Raw genomic sequence first — 16669 nt, 5'->3', positions numbered from 1 at the left:
TGTGAATTGAATAGAACCTGAAAGTAGAAATCATTTGACTCTAAGAAAGGCTAGAATCCATCAGAATCTACAACAGAGAAGAAGAGAGTAGTGTCTCCATCCTTTCTCCTTCCGAAATTCTCTTTTCTCAGCTTTCATCATTCTTACAGGACTGCTGTTCCATTCTGATTGCAATCTGAAACAGAGATTTTCACAAAAAGGTTTATAGAATTTTCAGTTAATAAGTAAATATATATGTATGAATAACGTAAGTCTATGTATGTATGTATACATTGGGAAAGCGAAGGAGTGTGCGCTGACTGTGCTTCCATCAATCGAACAGAGAGGCTTCCCGAGACTGAGATGGCTCCAGAGTAAGTTATGTGAGCTAAACCTGACTCTGCTTCAGAGAAACTTCTTTCGCCGAAACCGTTTTGGAAATTGCCATCAAAAACTCTTAAGCTGTCTGCTTTTGATTCCTCTGTTTTCTTTAGTTCTGTTTCACGTGCTACGCTTTCTTCCGGTCCATTGCTGTTGTTTTTGTTGGAAGGTTTTTGGGAATCCTCCATCGATAAAATATCACCCAATGTTAAAGTTTCCTTAGAGACATTTCCTGATGTAGCTTCATGATAAACATCAGAATCATCCTTAACATCTTGTCTGCTCACGTTCAAATTCTCCTGATAGAGTTTGCAAGAATCTTGAATGCCAAAAAATTCATCAAACTATCTGTCTTTTGAGGATTTGGATTCCAAAGCATTCAAATTTGCTTTGGCTGAATCCTTGAAGTTGAATAAGAACTTCTCCTGCATCATAGACGACACACCCTCATCGACACATATATGATATATCCTTGATAAAGTTATAAGTAAGCCCCTCGTAGTTACTCACTATGTGCTCATAATGTGCTCAAATAAAATGCCAAGATCGTGGTTACTGAATTTAATTGACATTTCAACGATTTTTTTTTTCTCTTGGAGAAACAGTAAAAGCATCTGGCTTATTCAGGTTGGTTTCTTGAACGATCCAAAAATATTCTCTTCTGCTTCAACTTATTAGGGTTTTCAATCCGTTCTCTGTTTCTAATACACTTTTTTGTTTTTTGTTATTTCGATATTAACTTTAGAATAACAGTTTTGTGCTAGAGAGGCTTTTTGGAGAAGTTCAGTGCATAATCTGTTGATCAACTAACTGAAGCTTCTTCTTTTCTTCTTTTCTTCTTTTACATGGTTCCCTGGAAAATTATAATTTAAAAGTCTCAATCTCGGATTCATTTTTGGCCATTTTTCTTTACATTTTAGTTACAAGAGGTATTGAAATAAATTGTATCGTTTAGTGTATATATATAAATTTTTTACACTAATGGGTTTGTTTTGCCATAAAATTCAGTTTGAACTACACCCAACAACGTATTTGGTCCAGAGAATAAGTTTCTTGTTGGATGAATCTGATACATATTTAGTTTCAAAGTGGTAACAATACTATATATAAGCTATTGTTTTGGATTATTGTAACAACTAATCATGTCAATTAAGTCGTATAGTAGAGAGAAATATCTTGGGGTTGCAAATGATAGTTGTATTTAATTGTGCGCTTTGGCTTGTATTACCTAACCATACCGCCGCTGAACAACCACCTCCTAGTTTGATGTGCGACTTTTGTTAAATAATCTTTACATAAATAATATTTTATTTTATAAAGTTTCAAGGTTTTGAATTTTTTTTTTTTTTTGTGGACTTGGTTTTGCATTAATTTCTGAATACACCAACTAGGGTCTGACACCAATCTTCAATCGGCAAATATTAATTTAAAACACAGCAGCAAAGTTACAATTTATTAAGTAACGTAAAGGAAGTTACCTTTCTCATCATGTTCTGCATCAAACGAAAGACGAAATCTCTAATATTTCAAACCAGAACCTTGAAGTTTCTCTTGGATGATCATGTCGATCTCATTCTCCATATCAGGAGTAAGATAATTCTTCGAGTCGCCGACTTCCCCTTTACGGAAGAAAATCTTGTGATCCACGGTATTTATTCTTCCGCTCTTGTTAACCTCCAAACCGCTCAGATTACGCAGAGAGCAAAGATCCAAGATCTTGTCCACCATTCCACTCTCTTCTTCTTCCTTGGTAAAAGCACAGCCCAAAAATTCCGCAAGTCTCTTAACCTGACCACGAGGCTCCGATCTCATCTCTTCGTACCTCATGAAAAGGACATGGCTAGGGTTTTCCATGCTGGCTCTCCAGTAGCTCAGGACATGCTCCCAAAAGGGCCCATAAAAGATAGTTCCGTTGCAGAAAGATTTAAACATCGACTCCAAACGGCTTCTGCTTAGTTCTGTTTTTTCATGAGCGCAAGCGAAACACCAGAGCGAGACCAACGTATCCTTGACGTTCCTGCAAACGTACACTATCTTGCAAGGAGAGTCCTTGAGGGCTTCTTTCATGGTGTGCAGTGGCATGTGAGTCGAGAACACCCTCGGAGATGATGATGATGATGAGAACTTGGTTAAGTCCGGTGTTGAGCTTTCGAGGTACATGTCGATCTCGAAGAATGGTACTATGCCATGAGGATTATTAGATAGCAGAGGATGATGATCATCAGAAGAAGAACGGTGCTTTGATCTCTCGAAGAGAGCGACGGTGAGGGCCTTGAGCCAAGTCGTGCCTGATTTGGGGAAGGAAGCAAGAATTATATCGGTGTCTTGAGGCTGAAAGTTTCTCTGGAAATTAACAACGCCTTGGAGAATGTTGAAGTAATACCAAGTTCCTTGATACTTGCAGAGTTTCTTCCCTTGAGCATCTGCGTGTGAAGGAAGCGAAGAGATCAAACTCATGGTTTCTTCGGTTATGTTGTCGCCTTTTTCCTTCAGATCCACATTCATTTTGCGGTTTCTTGATTGTTACCAAAAAGTCGTGTTTAATTAAGCATCAAAGCCAAGACGTGATAGATATAAGCAGAAGGGTTTCATTTATTACATATATGTATATAAAGTCTTCATTTCAACTGCAATACAATAAAATAAAAGTCTTAATCTCCCACATGAGTTTTATTAAATCTTTTTTCAAAAAATTTCAATAATTTGTCATTAACGATAAAACGAAGGATGTAAAACAGGTTCATATTTAAGGACGAATCTTATTTTTACGTGGGAAGTCAAACGCAGAGTTTTCAATCGACATTGGTAGTTAAGAGCTGATTTCTCTTTAATTTGTTGAATAAATTGCGACAGTGTTATGTAATACTTTATAGTCTTGGAGTCCATAAGAAGTTAATAATCTGTGATGTCTTGTCGTCTACTTCAACATGGCTGACGAAAGCATATATTAGAATTTGCAGATAATTCTAATACAAAACATTTGAACGTATGAATTTCTGTCTTGTCTTCCTCCTAATCGGAGAGGAGTTTAGATGCTTAATATGCTGTTAACATGAAGCTCTATCATTCTCGGTTAAAAGTAAATATAAGGAACACGTAAATATTAAGCTCATACACACTTTTTCTGTCTTTATTGCAGCCATGACTCCTCTATTTTGAAAATTCTTGACTGCTTCTCTGTAAAAATGCTCATTATGCTATAATATATTTACCCAAAAAAAAAACTACCATTCTATTGGAATATTATAATATAGCTAAAATAATAAAATGGTGAAATGTGCATATATACTCAAGACCATTCGATTTTTAGACGACAACGATTGGGCTCATCTATATTTGTCGACATATAACTTTCCCCATAGTCCATCACACGGAGCTCAGCCTCTCACGACTATCTAGAGCCCATCAAAACGATCTTTGCCATTCTGTTCAGGCTAAGATTTGGTTCCTTAAATGGTAATCAACATATCTTTTCTCCAGGTAACTTTTATAGATTCCAAGTTTCAGAATGTTTTGAGTTAAATCATTCATCATGTACAATTGAATGGTCAATTTGTAAGATAATATCATCTTTAAAGGAGTTATAAAGTAATTGATTAAAAACACCTGTAGTACTTAAGTACCATTTGCAATCTTTTGTGTGTGATTTTGTTTCTCTAATTACTTAGATTCCATTTGTGGATAAGAATCCACAAACATACAAGTTCCATGTTGTTCCTTCTTTGGCAAACACCAGAGAGATGTCAGAGTAGAAAAAATGACGAAAAAGTAAGTGATCCAACACCACTTGTTCATTTACACCATAAATACTTAACTGCTTTTCTTTGAACTTGGACACCATTGGATCAATCAATTATGGTCATTTTATGTTTGTTGTTGTTGTTGTATAATTGTTGAAACAGTGAATCCACTGAGAGTCGGAGACAATCAATCGTAAGTTTTTAAGTTCATTGGATAATAAATCTATGAATATAACATATGAATAATTTTATCATGATTTAGTTTCAAATTTATTGATTTTTTTAATTTCGAGTAATTCATTTTTAGTTTTTTACTAATTTAAAAGAATTGAGTAGCAATAGATATCTATATATACTTCATCAATATATATACGTATATATATCTTAACATTTTTTTAATTCTCCCACCACATTGATCAATGGGTCATCTTATCTTTATCAACTTTTGCCTTTGTGACCATAAAAGGCTTTGAGAACTTGCATGACAGCCCCAAAAGGTGTGAATATTCATGGATAATAACGTGGCATCTCTCTGAACACATAGGAAAATATAATTTGATAAGACTTACAACATTATAATATGCAATTAATTAATTGATTCATTCGAACCTGTTACTTACACCTATTCGTAAGGTTTGTATTTAACGTGAACAAGTATAAGTTTACTGTTAGAAATATTTTCTTGTTTAGATTTTTTTTTTAAGTTTCACAACAGTTTTCCTTTATTTAATTTGTTTTCCATATTATGGAAACGAATTTCTGTATTTTAAAATAGTGAAAATAAATTTCATGTATTTATTTATTTTGTTTAGATTTAAAGCTTTTAATTATTTTTATAAGAATAAAGGTTAATAGTCTATTAGACTATCATGTGAAAATAATCATGTTGATCATGATGATAAGAAGTTGAATATAGTACTTTAGAATCATCTACACATACAAAAAGCAGCTGTTCAAAATTACCGCACTATTGAATTTTATGCAATTATAATAACTAAAGTTGAACTCGATCCCCCTTTTAAGATTTGTTAATTTTTGTATTAATTCAAGTATGAGAAAATAAACTATTTATAGATAATATATAATCTATATATATATAAATATTTATTGATAAATTTAAAAGAATTCAGTTAACAGATTCCTTGCATTCTATAAAGCTGGCGCATCATCCTTCTTCTCAAACCACAATCCTAAATAATCGAAACCAGCAAAAACCAATCTCCAATCTTGGAACTAAAGAAACATTTTCAGAGATTCTTCAACCATGGAAGAGGAAATCCATAAACCAAACTGCAAGAGGAATGTCTCCGGCGAACTCGACGTTTTCGAAGCCACTCGATACTTCTCCGACTTCAACGAACCAACTACGATCGAGTACTCAAGAATCCAGACTCAGAAACAGAGCACTATTACAGAAATTCGACAGAACAGAGTGCACCCTGAAACAGAAAATCAGCTCCCGGAACCCAGAGCCATCGTCAAGGAGATGACACGTGACGGTGGTGGGAAGCTAACCAGTTTCTTGAACTCTCTGCTTCGTTCCGCGGGTTTAAAGAAACCAAAGCCCAAAGTCAAAGTCAACTCCGGAGCGGAGAGTCCACGAGGAGAAAGGAGGAGGAGGAAGAGCTGCGTGGTGACCACACACGCCGCAGATGCTTTCACCGATCTCCGGTGCCGGAGCGTGGAGTTTAAACGCGCGTAGGAGAAGCTTCGATGAGAGACACGTGAAAGATTCGAAGAAGAGTGATCAGAAGTTAAACATGAGGCTTTGTGAGAGTCTCTGTCCGGACCAGAAGGTCGAGTGCAAAGATCGGAATGCAAAAGACGATGATGTAAATGGTGGATGTGAGAGTGATTCAAATTCTGAATCTGATCTTTTTGAATTGGACTTGTTTGCCAAATCAAACCCATAATTAAGAACGGTCCCAAAAATAATCTTCTAATGTAAACTCATATGTATGAATCAAATAGTGTGTGGATTGTAGACGAAAAAACAAAAATGACATTGGCACTCTTACCCTATCCTGGTTTGAATAAAAATGAATGGAATGAAGTATTCTTTATATTTTTCTGAATTTCATATACATAATGTATGAAACATGTTAAAGTAAATTAACACAACAGTAACTAAACGGTGAGTCAACATCAAACATATTTCCATCAAGAAAGTATACATTTTTAAGCATCTTTAATTGTAGAGAAGTTATGAGAGAAAATTTTACAAAGTAAAGGTTTGATATGGTGGTGGTATCACCTTTCCGTACCGTTTTCACATGAGGTGGTGCACGTTAACGTTATATAACATGGCGGTATAACATTACTGATCCAAAACCTATAATTCAATATTTCAGTTACATGTTGTTTCACACATCACCATTTAAAATAATTAATTGTTACGACCATCATGACCTAGAAAGGACTCTTCACAGAGACTCCCGGTATCGACCATGGTAGGCCAAAGCGTTCTCCTTAAAAGTTTTATCCGAAATCCAGCAAATCCAACGTTCTACGAACCTTTCAACGGGTTTCGAAAATTCATCCACAACAATTTATATATGAGCCAAATTGTAGTAAGCTAGTGATTTCCACTTGATGAAGAGTTGTCGCGGATGTTTAGGTAAATGAGTTATTCTCCTCAAACATAAAATCATATAACACCTCTTATTTTTCTTTGCCAAGGTATCTTCAGATTTTTAACCAATATTTGCAATTTTGCATTATATGCTATTGAGTTTGAAAAAAGATAAACTAGTCAAATACTTTGATTTATTTCCTTGTAATACAAATTTTTATATGTGACTTGTTAATTTTTTTTAATTGTCAATATAGAAATATTAATTACAGTTAAATTAAAGAGGTGTCCAAAGAAGAAGACTTTGTCAAATACTAAGGAAAGATAATCTTAGAAAGAAAGAAAATTAACAGTTCATGAACAAATACAAATACCAGAATCAGTCTATATTCAAGACTCAAAGGTGTGAATTTGTGATAATTAAATTTAGTCGGTTACTTTTCAAAGTCATATCAACATATTGTTTTTGGAAATCCCATCTATCTCTTTGTCAAAGCAACAAGTCAGTAACAATGGCCCGTTTCAGATTCTTCTTTGCAGTAAAAATATTTCTTATATTTCATCTCGCAGCGATCTCTTTTGCTTCTTCCTATGGCTCAATTCAGGTTATATACTTTTTTCAGTTTCATAAAATAATATGGTTATATCTACCGAAATTCTGATCAATCTTTGCTGAAAACGCTGCCACAATCACATTTTTTGGAATATTCAAGAAAATTATCATATATGTTACAATTTAGGGCTTGTCATCAATTCAGCTCGGCGACCAATGCTCGTCCGACGAAGAATGCAACGTTGGACTTGGTTGTTTTAAATGCGGCATCGACGTTGCTAGATGCGTTAGATCAAACGTCACAGATCAATTCTCCGTCGTGGTAATTATGTAATATACACGTTTAAAATGTTTGGATTTGTTTGTCGTAGTCGTAAGGTAGGTTTGATCGGCGACTCTTGAGTTTACGGTCTAACTACTGAGAGCTCTTCTATATCAAACAAGAACGAATCTTTTATTTATTTATTATTATTTTTTTGGTAACAGAACAATTCGATGCCATTTAATAAATACGCATTCTTGACGACCCACAATTCATATGCCATTGAAGGAAAACCACTTCATGTGGCAACCCAAGAAGATACTATAACCCAACAACTCAATGTACGTAATTAATTAAAATCAGTTAGTTTATGTTTCTTAAGATGTAAATGTTATATGTAATGTTTTGGTTCAGAGCGGTGTTCGAGCGTTGATGTTGGATACGTACGATTACGAAGGAGACGTATGGTTGTGCCATTCCTTTAACGAAAAATGCTTTGAGTTCACCAAGTTTGTAAGTTCATTTCTTCATTTCACTAACAACCAAATATACCGAGTAAAACCAAAACGTTTTTACTTATTCAATCAAAACGTCTTTTTAGTGTCAGTTTAAAAACCGCGGCTGGTGTTGAATATAAGAGAACAGAAACACATATTAGGCTTGTGTTAAAATTCTATCCAGACGAGAAATTCAATTTTATTTTCTTTTTTGCATTTGTGATTTCAATTTGAAAATTATTAACAAAATTATTACTGTGATAAACATTATTTAAATTAGTAAAAAAAGAAAAACACAGACACTAATTGAACCCTTTAGTTTTGTCTTTGATTCACGTTTCAACGACTGTTTTATGTTTTCCGTAATAAAAAAATACCCAAAGATTGTTATTATTTTTCAGGACACCTTTTGAAAAAGAAAATATCCTAACATGTTATTTTTTGGGTGTAAATGCGTGTTTTGTTATGTCGCATTTTAGAATCGGGCGATATACACATTCGAGGAGATATTCGCGTTCTTGACAGCGAATCCATCAGAGATCGTGACATTAATTTTGGAGGACTACGTCAAATCTCCAAACGGGCTAACCAAAGTTTTTACCGAATCCGGTTTGAAGAAATTCTGGTTTCCGGTTCAAAATATGCCTAAGGCTGGCCAAGATTGGCCGTTGGTTAAAGATATGATTGCTAATAACCACCGGTTAATCGTCTTCACTTCAGCTAAATCTAAGCAAGAAACCGAAGGAATAGCTTACCAGTGGAATTATGTAGTGGAAAACCAATGTGAGTGTAATGAGATAGACAAAATTCCGGTTTACTTTTAATTGGTATAGAGATAATCCGATATGAATCCCATTGTGCTTTTAAATTGTCAGATGGAGACAATGGAGTTAAGCCTTGGGAATGTAGCAATAGAGCAGAATCTGCACCTTTAACCGATAAAACCAAAGCTTTGGTTTTGGTAAACCACTTCAGGACAGTTCCGGTTAAGATCTTGACTTGTGAGGAGAATTCTAAACATCTTCTCGACATGATTAAGACATGTTACGTAGCCGCAGGGGACCGATGGGCCAATTTCGTCGCCGTCAATTTTTACAAGGTAAGGTTATAAACTATGATTTGAAATTTTTTTGAGTAATGAATTTTAAATATATATATTATTTTTTGTTTCTTGTATTGAAACAGAGGAGTGATGGAGGAGGAACATTTCAAGCAGTGGATAAACTAAACGGAGAGCTTCTTTGTGGACGCGATGATGTTCATGCTTGTTAATTATTAATCTTATAGCTCTTTAATTAGTCTATTTGGGTAAATTAGATATCCATATAAAAAACATACACATACATGCTCTAATGATAACAATTTTAAAACCTATTTTGATCATTGGACAAAGGAATTCCATTATCATTAATTTTATTGCTATCAAACGCAAATACTCTTGTTCGTAAACACTGAAAAAGCTTTTATACTAATTGCCGTTCGATCTGTTGTGGCCAAGTTCTAGTAAAACTAGGAGAGAACCCGCAGGGTCTTGTTTTAATATATATTTAAATACTATATTTTAAAAATTTGTATTAAATTTATGTTTATTATGAATGTTTTTATGTTTAAAATATTTATATTTTCTTTGATTTCTTTTTGATGATATATTATTTGTAATCTCTTCTACACCGGTTGTGTCAAATAGTCTAATTTTTCTATATATATATTAATCTTTATTTATGTTTTTAATATGTTTTGCTTTAAATTTAATTAATTATTTATTTTATCAATTTTTGGATGTGCCACATGTCACTTTCTCCATTGCTGATGTGTCACTCAGTTGGAGAGAGTTGATTGTCTTTTATATATAAGAAGATACAAGAAAAAATTGCCGTTTATTCAAGAGTTTTTAGTGAAAAAATTCTTCAACTAAGTTTGAATCGGATAGAAACCCCTCAACTATTTTTGTAATGTAAAAACCTCTTAATTAAATTTTTGTAATGATTTAGCCCCTCCGTGAACAGTACCGTCAAATCATTACGAAAACTTAGTTGAGGGGTTTTTACGTTAGAAAAATAGTTGAAGGGTTTTTATCCGATTCAAACTTAGTTGAGTTGTTTTTTCACTAAAAACCCTTTATTCAACTAGTATATTAATTGCCGTTTTAAAAATCCTTGTAATTAACGAAAATAGATCTCTATAAATTATTGGGCCTACCGTAAAATAAAGATTCTTGGGCCTGAAAGAGTAAAAACGCCCATTAAATCAGAGAGATTTTCCTCTCTGAACCCAAAACAAAAAATCGTCGTCGTCGTCTTCTGTCCAGTCTCGTCGACAAGATCCCACTAAGCGAGCGAGAGAGAGAGAAGGAACTCGAAGCGGAGGACCAACAATGGCGGCCGTTCAACAGCAGCAAGCGATGCAGAAGAATACGTTGTATGTAGGAGGTTTAGCTGATGAAGTAAACGAATCGATCCTCCACGCCGCTTTTATACCTTTCGGCGACATCAAGGACGTGAAGACGCCGTTGGACCAGGCGAATCAGAAGCACAGATCCTTCGGATTCGTCACTTTTCTTGAGAGAGAAGACGCTTCCGCCGCCATGGACAACATGGACGGTGCTGAGCTATATGGTCGTGTTCTCACCGTCAATTATGCCCTCCCCGAGAAAATCAAAGGTGGAGAACAGGGTTGGGCCGCGCATCCACGTACGTTCCGATTCCTTCTCGTCTTGTTTGATTTTGCTCTAGATATAGTGATTTTGATTAATTGTTGATGTCGATTCGTGCTCATTGGGTGTTTATGATTGAGTCTGGAGCTCGAGACTTGTTGGAATTAGGGGTTTCAATTAGAATTACGACTTGCGGATTTGAAGTTAGCTCAAGTCTATGTTGCTGCTTACTCTCATTGACTATCTCTGAAAATTGGGGGAAACCAACAAAGGCTGTTTCTTTCTTCGTAATGTCAAAAGTTTGAAGTCTATGATGGTTTACATACGATGTGTGAAATTCACAACAAATCAAGCAGAGCCTTTATTTTTTCACTTTTTATTCTTGATTGTTTCTTTTTATGTTTGCTTATTTCTGATTGCCTAATAATTGAATCTTGTTGGTTTTGTTGCACTATCAGTATGGGCAGATGCAGACACATGGTTTGAGAGGCAGCAACAAGAAAAGGAGATGCTGAAGATCCAAGCCGAGAACAAGGCTGCGATGGAGACTGCCGAGGAACTTCACAGGAAGAAACTGGCGCAAGACCGACAAGGCGAGATGGAAGAAGATACAGATATCAAAGATGATCCTATGGCCAGAGCCGAGGCCGATGCTCTAAGCCACGGCAACTAGTCCCGGTTCCAACACTATCTTCGTGTGAGATTAGTTTGTTTTTTTTAATTTGCGCACCATGTTTTGTTATAGTTACTAGAGTTGAGTAGTATGTTAAAACTTGCATGGTTCGAAATGTAAAAACTCATGTTTCTAAACCGGATGTTCTTCATACAAAAAGGGTCATCACAGATGAAAATATCCATTTGCGTTTGGAAATTTTAAATCCTACTCAGAAAATTTAAACCTGTCAAGTTTAGACCCGGCTGGTTTATCCATAAACCAGAACAGATTCCCGTTGCTTGGGTTGACCAGCCGTGCAGGCAGAGAGACAGAGTTGCTCTGTAATGGCAAATCATCGATTGCTAAGTGAATGGCACTGGCTTTGGATTCGCCGGTTGCCACTATAGCGACGTTAACGGCTGAGTTAATGACGGGGAAAGTGAGTGTGATCCTCTCTGGTGGCGGTTTAGGAGAGTTGGTTAGGAACGTAACCCAATCGTTCTTCACCTCAAGTGCTGGGTGGTTCGGGAAGAGCGAGGCTACATGCCCATCGGAGCCCATCCCAAGCAAGATCAGATCAAACTTGGGACAGTCACTGTTCTCAGAAGCAGCCACGGTTCGTGTTCTCACCATCTGTCGGATGGCAAACTCATACTCTGTTGCAGCTTCCTCTGCCGAAACTGTGTCGTTAATGGAACATATATGTCTCGGAAACACATTTACCTGGAAAACAAAAGTTGCAAGAATCAGAACAAAGTCAATATCATAACAAGACAACCCACACACAAAGCTGTATTGACCAAGACTGTGACTGGTTTAGATCCACGATCCTCATATTTGTTTTCTTCTCAAACAAGCAAGGATTGGGGGAAAAAGTCAGCATTCAAGAAAACCAGATAGCCTCAAGATTCTTCTATCCAAAAGTTAATCAAAAACTCAATCCAAATATCTAACCTTAGAGAGGAGATTATCCTTGGCGAGCTTGTAGTTGCTATCGTCATGGCTTTTAGCTACCACACGCTCATCCGCCCAAAAAACATACCATTTAGCCCAATCTACAATCTTGTCGTAAGGCTGCTCGATCAATTTTCTGTTACAAGAATCCATTAGGAGATCAATCAACTTGAGACTAAAAAATGGGATCTTAACAGACTTAATAAACGTATTTGTAACATTTGTAATTACCCCATCAAGCTAATGAGTGAGCCTCCTGATAACGCAATGCAGAAAGCACCATGTTCTTTAATTGATGCTTCTGATATCTCAGCTATGTAATCTACCAAGTCTATGCTTAGTTCCTCCAAATTCTCATGGACCCTAATTTCTCCTCTGTCTCTATGAGTCCAAGTAAGTGCCATTGCTTCTTTTGTTTCTTAGTTTTCACCAGTTTGTCAGCAAATCTACATGTAAATAACAACTGGGATTTAAGAAGTTAAAACTTTAACAGAAGATAGAGATCAGATTTGGATTGAGAGAAGGAAAAAAATAACATTTTGGACTGAAAGAAACAGAGAGAATATCCTGGTTGTCTATCACCATTTCCAATTTGACTACTAATCCAATAATCAGCATTTGAAATTTACATAAAACAGATACAAGATAAATAAATAAAACACAGACATGATCTTTGAATTAAACCAAACCCAACAGCAAGAACTCGATGACAGAGATAACGGATACATGAAACTTTTCAACCAAGAATCAAAATAAATTAGAATAAAACATAACAGGATAAAGAGGGAGGATAAGATTGTTACACAGGAGTAAGAGAGAAGGTAGAGAGATTATTTGAGTGAATCAAGTTAATGATAGATTGTACAAAGCTTCAACTGATAATGATTATATAATTGCATATCCAACATATAGGCCACATCTACATACATTCATATAATATATATGCACATGTATTATATGTGGGTTGTGTATAAAAAAAGGACATACTAATCTGCCTTTACAATAAATACAAAAGGCCTCTTGGGAGCCAAGAAGAAACAGCAGAAAGAGATTTTACCTTCTGGAATTCCACGTGCATATCGTTGATAAAATTTTGTGATAAAAATCAAGTAATAAGAAGAAAATTAAGGGAAGGAGTGAGAGGATAAAAATGGGATTTCGAAGAAAAATTGAGTGATGCCACACAAAAACAAATGGTAAATTAGAAGCATGTAGGGCTTCGACGAAGAATAATTGGTTCTGCCATTACAGAAGGGTATTTAGTATTTACAGAGAAAACTAGATGATTACCTATGCTTTTTAATGTTTTTTAAAATATTTTTAAGCTTTTTTGTAGTTTTAAATAAACTCAATTCAGAATTTTTTTTTTAGGTTATCATATACATGTAAAAAAAAGTTGTTATTTAGTTCTTTTAAAAGTAAAATTTTTATCAGTTTATTTTTAGCTATTATTTTGTCTTTAAAAAAGCTAATCAAACACATATTATACTAAACAAAATCTAGAGTTCATAATCCAACAAATACTAAGTATAAAATATCAACTTATGGTTATAAACTCAAGAAGCATATCCTATAAATAAATAGATAAATTTATTCGGATTTTCCTATTTTAATTGGTAAAGTATTTCATAAACTCTTCTGAAATCAAAAATGAATATAATGGAGTTCTAACTGTGATATCCCAAATTGTATTAAACCTATGACCACTTTTTTTCACCAAGTTTTTAGTATGAAATCACTATAGATCTCACGTTGGAGATAGTCTTCTGTGCTAAATCTTTCACTTGAATTTAATCGCTAACTTTAATATTCGTTAACTAAAGCGAATTTAAAAACTATCAGCCCAAATTTTCTCAAAGTGACGTCTTATGGTTCCATAGTTCCATATGCTAAATCTTAAGAACACTTGCATGCTTGAAAAGATTACCGAGGCTTTGGTCACACAATTTCATCCTCTTAACATCTGTTTTACTTTTTGGGATGCTTTATGTAGAAGTAGAAAACTTTGGTACAGAAAATTGGCATATAAGCCCAAATCTACAACTTTAGGCAAAGAAACATATAAAAATTGAAAACAAATTAAAAATCCAAATCCTACAATTATGAAATTCGTGTGAAAAGATTATAGAATACGAAAAAATAATTTAAAAATTCAAACTCTACAGTTATGAGATTTTTATTTTATTTAAATTTCTTTCCAAAATAGTTACTTACTTCCATGATTTTAGTTGTATTATTTCGAATTTTTAAAGTTAATAAGATTTATCATTCCCTTCATTTGGTTACAAATTTTAGTTTTTACATCTAAAGTTGTGAAGTTTTATGCATGAAACGTATTGGTAAATTTTACAAGTACTTCCGAATAATTTGTTGCATCAGAGAAATACGACTTTTTACAAAACAAAAATTCCTTAGTCATCATTAGTCATTACAACTAAAAATATTTTTTTTCTCTAAATATGTTGTATTCATTTTCTTGACTCCTTTTAAAGGGATATTATTTGGACTTTTGAGCATACAAATAAGTTTGATTACAACAGAACAAGGATTTGTCAAGATTTAAAATCTAAAGGCAACATACAAACTAAAAAGTTTTGTAATCCAAATGCAGGCTATAAACAAAGAGATGATCATTCACCTTTAGTTCCATAATTTTATGTTGTTGACTTCCTTATATTCATTAAGCTTTTCAGAGATTATGCAGTTGATCTTTTTTTGTTTTCTCAAATTACATTTGATTTTTTGTTGGACTATCTTCATCAATAATCAATAGAATAAGAATAAATAATGGTTTATTCTCTCTCACTAAAATCAAAGCAGAAGAATTTTAACCCAAAAAAAAATAAAAAAGATAAGAAGTTTATTGTTATTAAGAATTTTTTGTATTGTATTTAATGATTTAGGATTTTTGTGTTTTCTAAACAAATTAAAAATCAATAAAATAAATTATAAATTATTTTGTAAATCTGATGTGTCAAAATAATAGATGTTGATGTGTCAAGATTGTGAGACACAACCCAACTTTTATATAATAGATGTTTTTTTTGTTGGGTGTTTCATTGAATAATTACTCTAAAATTGTAGATTTGTGTAAATAAATCAAATAAAATATATGAAATCCAAAACGAGTAACCAAACAACTGTCAGTTCATAAAAGCCAAATGGACCAATCACTTCTAATGTCATGTCGAATGGCTAGTAATGTGGATAACTTCGGTTTTCTTTCCTTTTTTTCAATTTTCTTTGTTTGACCAAAAAATTAATAAATGAGAGTTACTGAAATTATTTATAAGTAGTTTAGACTAGAAAAGTATTTAGAAGTAAATAAAGGTGGTAAAAAGTACAAGTAAAATTTAGACCGAACCTAGTCAAAGAAACAACATTTTCATAATCATCCGATTTCATGTATCTTCCAAACAAAGAGAATTAAAGAAAACCAAAATGATGAACTTATTACAGATTTTAAGAAGTTTAGCGTATTTAAATCATAAAGAGTTGTAGGATATATAGATGACCTATTATAGAGAAATCAGTATAAGTGTAAGAGCAATTGATAAATTTTCATAATTTTTTTTGTTGGAATAGTGAATCATCCCTAGGACGATGCTCATAATCCGGATATAGGCCATTATGATTAATTTACTTATATAGGGTTGGTGCATTATACAAGCCAACAGAATGGAATCAATATTGTTTATGGTTTAACTAAATATTTGTAGTCTAGTTCATCATAATTGCTGATTGAATATTTGATTCTTCTCAATAAATACACACTTAATAAGAATGTTTTAAGTCTTAATAGGTGTTACCAACCGCATATTAGTGTTTTTATTTTTCTTTTTGTCAACAACCGCATATTAGTGTTAGATACTTAGATATGTATATATATCGATAGTTTCGGCAGAAGCATACACTATAAAATGATGGCATATCGAAAGCCCTACAACATGACACATCAACACTTACCTTACGTGCCCCACTTTTCAGGAATCTTAGGCACTTTAACATACACCTTATACATTAGTGTAAATATGATAAGGCCATAAGGGTAAATACTGTGTATCTTTCGGCCCAACATTGGATTTTAACACCATTTTAGGAGTTGAATCACGAAGGACCCAAAATCACCAATAATGTTTCAGGTCACAATGTCTGATGTCTCCCTTGTTTTTCACTATATTTTTTACTTCTATTTGGTAACAAACAAACAATAAAAACACATGCTAAATAGTTTAATATGTAGATATGTTAGAAAACATATTTTTTTGTAATGTCAAGAAAAGTTATTTCGATTCTTATAAACTACAGTATCTTCCATTTTTCGTTTTAACTTTTTCATAATGTCTTTTTGTGATGGGGAACCTCCATCACTTCTTATGTTGACAATAATATATACCATATTTATCAAAGTAAAACCTTATAT

The 16669-nt window shown here is 33.8% G+C and overlaps 6 protein-coding genes across 8 annotated transcripts; 3 read left to right on the top strand and 3 right to left on the bottom strand.

Annotated features, from left to right (window-relative positions):
* Window positions 1–60: 60 nt before the first annotated feature.
* On the bottom strand, window positions 61–811 carry LOC18993508. Its single transcript, XM_024152302.1, is given in 4 exon segments — window positions 61–175; window positions 272–314; window positions 317–659; window positions 806–811. Coding segments are annotated over 4 exon segments (507 nt in total).
* A 968-nt stretch (window positions 812–1779) lies between these two features.
* LOC18993507 (cytosolic sulfotransferase 1) lies at window positions 1780–2888 on the bottom strand. 2 transcript variants are annotated; one of them, XM_024153021.1, is made up of 2 exons: window positions 2542–2888; window positions 1780–2484 (listed from the first exon to the last, which is right to left on the bottom strand). In XM_024153021.1, exons 1-2 carry the CDS (start codon window positions 2863–2865, stop codon window positions 1879–1881), a joined length of 930 nt encoding a protein of 309 aa, XP_024008789.1. In that variant the 5' UTR covers window positions 2866–2888; the 3' UTR covers window positions 1780–1878. The 2 variants fall into 2 exon arrangements, with proteins under 2 accessions (XP_024008789.1, XP_006417102.1); XM_006417039.2 differs by having other exon boundaries at window positions 1780–2888.
* Window positions 2889–5290: 2402 nt separating this feature from the next.
* On the top strand, window positions 5291–6023 carry LOC18993506. The gene is given in 2 exon segments (XM_024153225.1): window positions 5291–5757; window positions 5759–6023. Coding segments are annotated over 2 exon segments (648 nt in total). The 5' UTR covers window positions 5291–5364; the 3' UTR covers window positions 6014–6023.
* A 1161-nt stretch (window positions 6024–7184) lies between these two features.
* LOC18993505 (PI-PLC X domain-containing protein At5g67130) lies at window positions 7185–9256 on the top strand. Its single transcript, XM_006417037.1, has 7 exons — window positions 7185–7277; window positions 7431–7547; window positions 7712–7828; window positions 7902–8000; window positions 8464–8767; window positions 8860–9083; window positions 9170–9256. The coding sequence occupies exons 1-7, from the start codon at window positions 7185–7187 to the stop codon at window positions 9254–9256; spliced, it is 1041 nt and encodes a 346-aa protein (XP_006417100.1).
* A 1003-nt stretch (window positions 9257–10259) lies between these two features.
* On the top strand, window positions 10260–11492 carry LOC18993504 (peptidyl-prolyl cis-trans isomerase E). Its single transcript, XM_006417036.2, has 2 exons — window positions 10260–10674; window positions 11096–11492. The coding sequence occupies exons 1-2, from the start codon at window positions 10359–10361 to the stop codon at window positions 11308–11310; spliced, it is 531 nt and encodes a 176-aa protein (XP_006417099.1). The 5' UTR covers window positions 10260–10358; the 3' UTR covers window positions 11311–11492.
* On the bottom strand, window positions 11493–13121 carry LOC18993503 (probable 6-phosphogluconolactonase 1). Of its 2 annotated transcripts, XM_024153421.1 has the most exons (4): window positions 13050–13121; window positions 12478–12692; window positions 12247–12382; window positions 11493–12015 (listed from the first exon to the last, which is right to left on the bottom strand). In XM_024153421.1, exons 2-4 carry the CDS (start codon window positions 12648–12650, stop codon window positions 11518–11520), a joined length of 807 nt encoding a protein of 268 aa, XP_024009189.1. In that variant the 5' UTR covers window positions 12651–12692; window positions 13050–13121; the 3' UTR covers window positions 11493–11517. The 2 variants fall into 2 exon arrangements, with proteins under 2 accessions (XP_024009189.1, XP_006417098.1); XM_006417035.2 differs by lacking the exon at window positions 13050–13121 and having other exon boundaries at window positions 12478–12929.
* Between the last annotated feature and the right edge of the window lie 3548 nt (window positions 13122–16669).

Source organism: Eutrema salsugineum, unplaced genomic scaffold (genome assembly GCF_000478725.1).
Source record: "Eutrema salsugineum unplaced genomic scaffold, Eutsalg1_0 scaffold_5, whole genome shotgun sequence".
NCBI classification, from domain to species: Eukaryota; Viridiplantae; Streptophyta; class Magnoliopsida; order Brassicales; family Brassicaceae; genus Eutrema; species Eutrema salsugineum.
The sequence above is the reverse complement of the archived record's forward strand: the minus strand, read 5'-3'. Positions and strand labels throughout refer to the sequence as shown.